This window comes from Echinococcus granulosus (genome assembly GCF_000524195.1).
Source record: "Echinococcus granulosus chromosome Unknown EG_S00014, whole genome shotgun sequence".
NCBI lineage: Eukaryota > Metazoa > Platyhelminthes > Cestoda > Cyclophyllidea > Taeniidae > Echinococcus > Echinococcus granulosus.
Window position 1 is genome coordinate 246,735 of NW_020170394.1, and position 1,427 is coordinate 248,161.

The 1,427-nt window shown below is 41.1% G+C and overlaps 1 protein-coding gene across 1 annotated transcript; it reads left to right on the top strand. All coding sequences in view use genetic code 11, as the record gives it.

Annotated features, from left to right (window-relative positions):
• Nucleotides 1–104: 104 nt before the first annotated feature.
• Nucleotides 105–981, top strand: EGR_02904 (ER degradation-enhancing alpha-mannosidase-like protein; the record flags this gene model as incomplete). Its single annotated transcript, XM_024492153.1, has 3 exons — nt 105–131; nt 278–522; nt 870–981. The coding sequence occupies 3 exons, from the start codon at nt 105–107 to the stop codon at nt 979–981; spliced, it is 384 nt and encodes a 127-aa protein (XP_024353348.1).
• Between the last annotated feature and the right edge of the window lie 446 nt (nt 982–1,427).

Genomic DNA, 1,427 nt, shown 5'->3' on the forward strand with positions numbered 1-1,427 from the left:
AATCATTTGATTTTGTCTCAAAACTGTCTTGTACATCAAGTATATCCTCCATTTATGCCTGGTCGGTCCAATTTTGCATTGAATACCAAATGCCTTATCAATACATGTTTAGTGCAGCTTCTGTCAACTCAGTGATTATTGAAACGTAATTACATACTTAAGCTGATAGTATCCTTTATTATGTTGCAAAATGATTTGAGGAATTTGATAACACTAATCAAGCTTAAACTTTTCAAGTCTGGAGAGGATCCACTGTAGTTGAGTTTTTTCACTATAGACGCTGGCTGGGGAACTTCGGGATGCCAAATGCCAACACGAGCTTCATTTATCAATATGGCGGCGTTTTGGTTTACCTCCTGAGCGCTTTAACCTTCTTCTAAACAAGTCAGAACTTGCCTTTTACCCTCTCCGTCCGGAATTTGCTGAATCCACGTACTACCTCTATCGAGCAACTAAGGATCCCGTTTATCTTCAGATTGGAGCCATGATAGTCAATAATTTGGATCATTATACTCGTGCAAAGTAGGCTACTTTGTTTGTCCGACTACATTCTGTTCCCGTTTCTCTTTTAAACCTTTTCTAAATGTTGTTAAATATGCGTTGATGCAATGCCGTTAGATTAGTGATCTGCATTCCCCTTCGAGCAGTTGATATTAGGGCTTCGGCACTGACCAAAGTCCAGCCAATTTAGATATGTGACGATCAGAGCGTGCCGTAACAACTCTAACCAACCGTCATTTCCGGAGCAGTAACTTGAGTTTTCAGTTGGAGTTTCTTGAAAAGTATTTTCACTAGTCAAAGGTATAGTTGGAATTTCCTAATTTCGCATACTACCTACTAAACCACATATTTTTTTCTCGTATATTTAGGTGTGGCTTCGCAACAATTCACAACGTTGAGGATATGACTCAGGAAGACCGTATGGAGAGCTTTTTCTTGAGTGAAACCTTAAAATACCTCTATCTCGTGCGTGCCTTCTGACCTTACTGCTGCTGTTTTTAACCAATTACGTGTGCTATGTCCGAGTCATATGATCGCGTAGGCATGGCCCCACCAAGTTTTGCTCTCTTGGGCAAGCTGCATTTCTGGTCGATCCATTTGCCATCACAATGATGCAAACCTCCTGTTTAATGTCACGCTGCCAAACATCCACATACCTAGATGTTGAACTAGGCAATTTTTTGCCTCTGTTTCATTTGGTAATTTTATGTACAGGTGCTCAAAATTGGCACCTTCCCGAGGCCCTTAGCGCAATTCGACTGTTTCGTATCTTCCTGCGCAGGTCTGATCAAACTCTGGTTTACGCGAATTGTTCTAATTTTTAGGTTTTAGTTTCTCCAACACAATGTCTTTTGTGCTGTGTGACGTCATCTTTAACNGAATAGGGACAATTTTTGCCTGACATGCTGGCGAGAGCGATGAGGGGG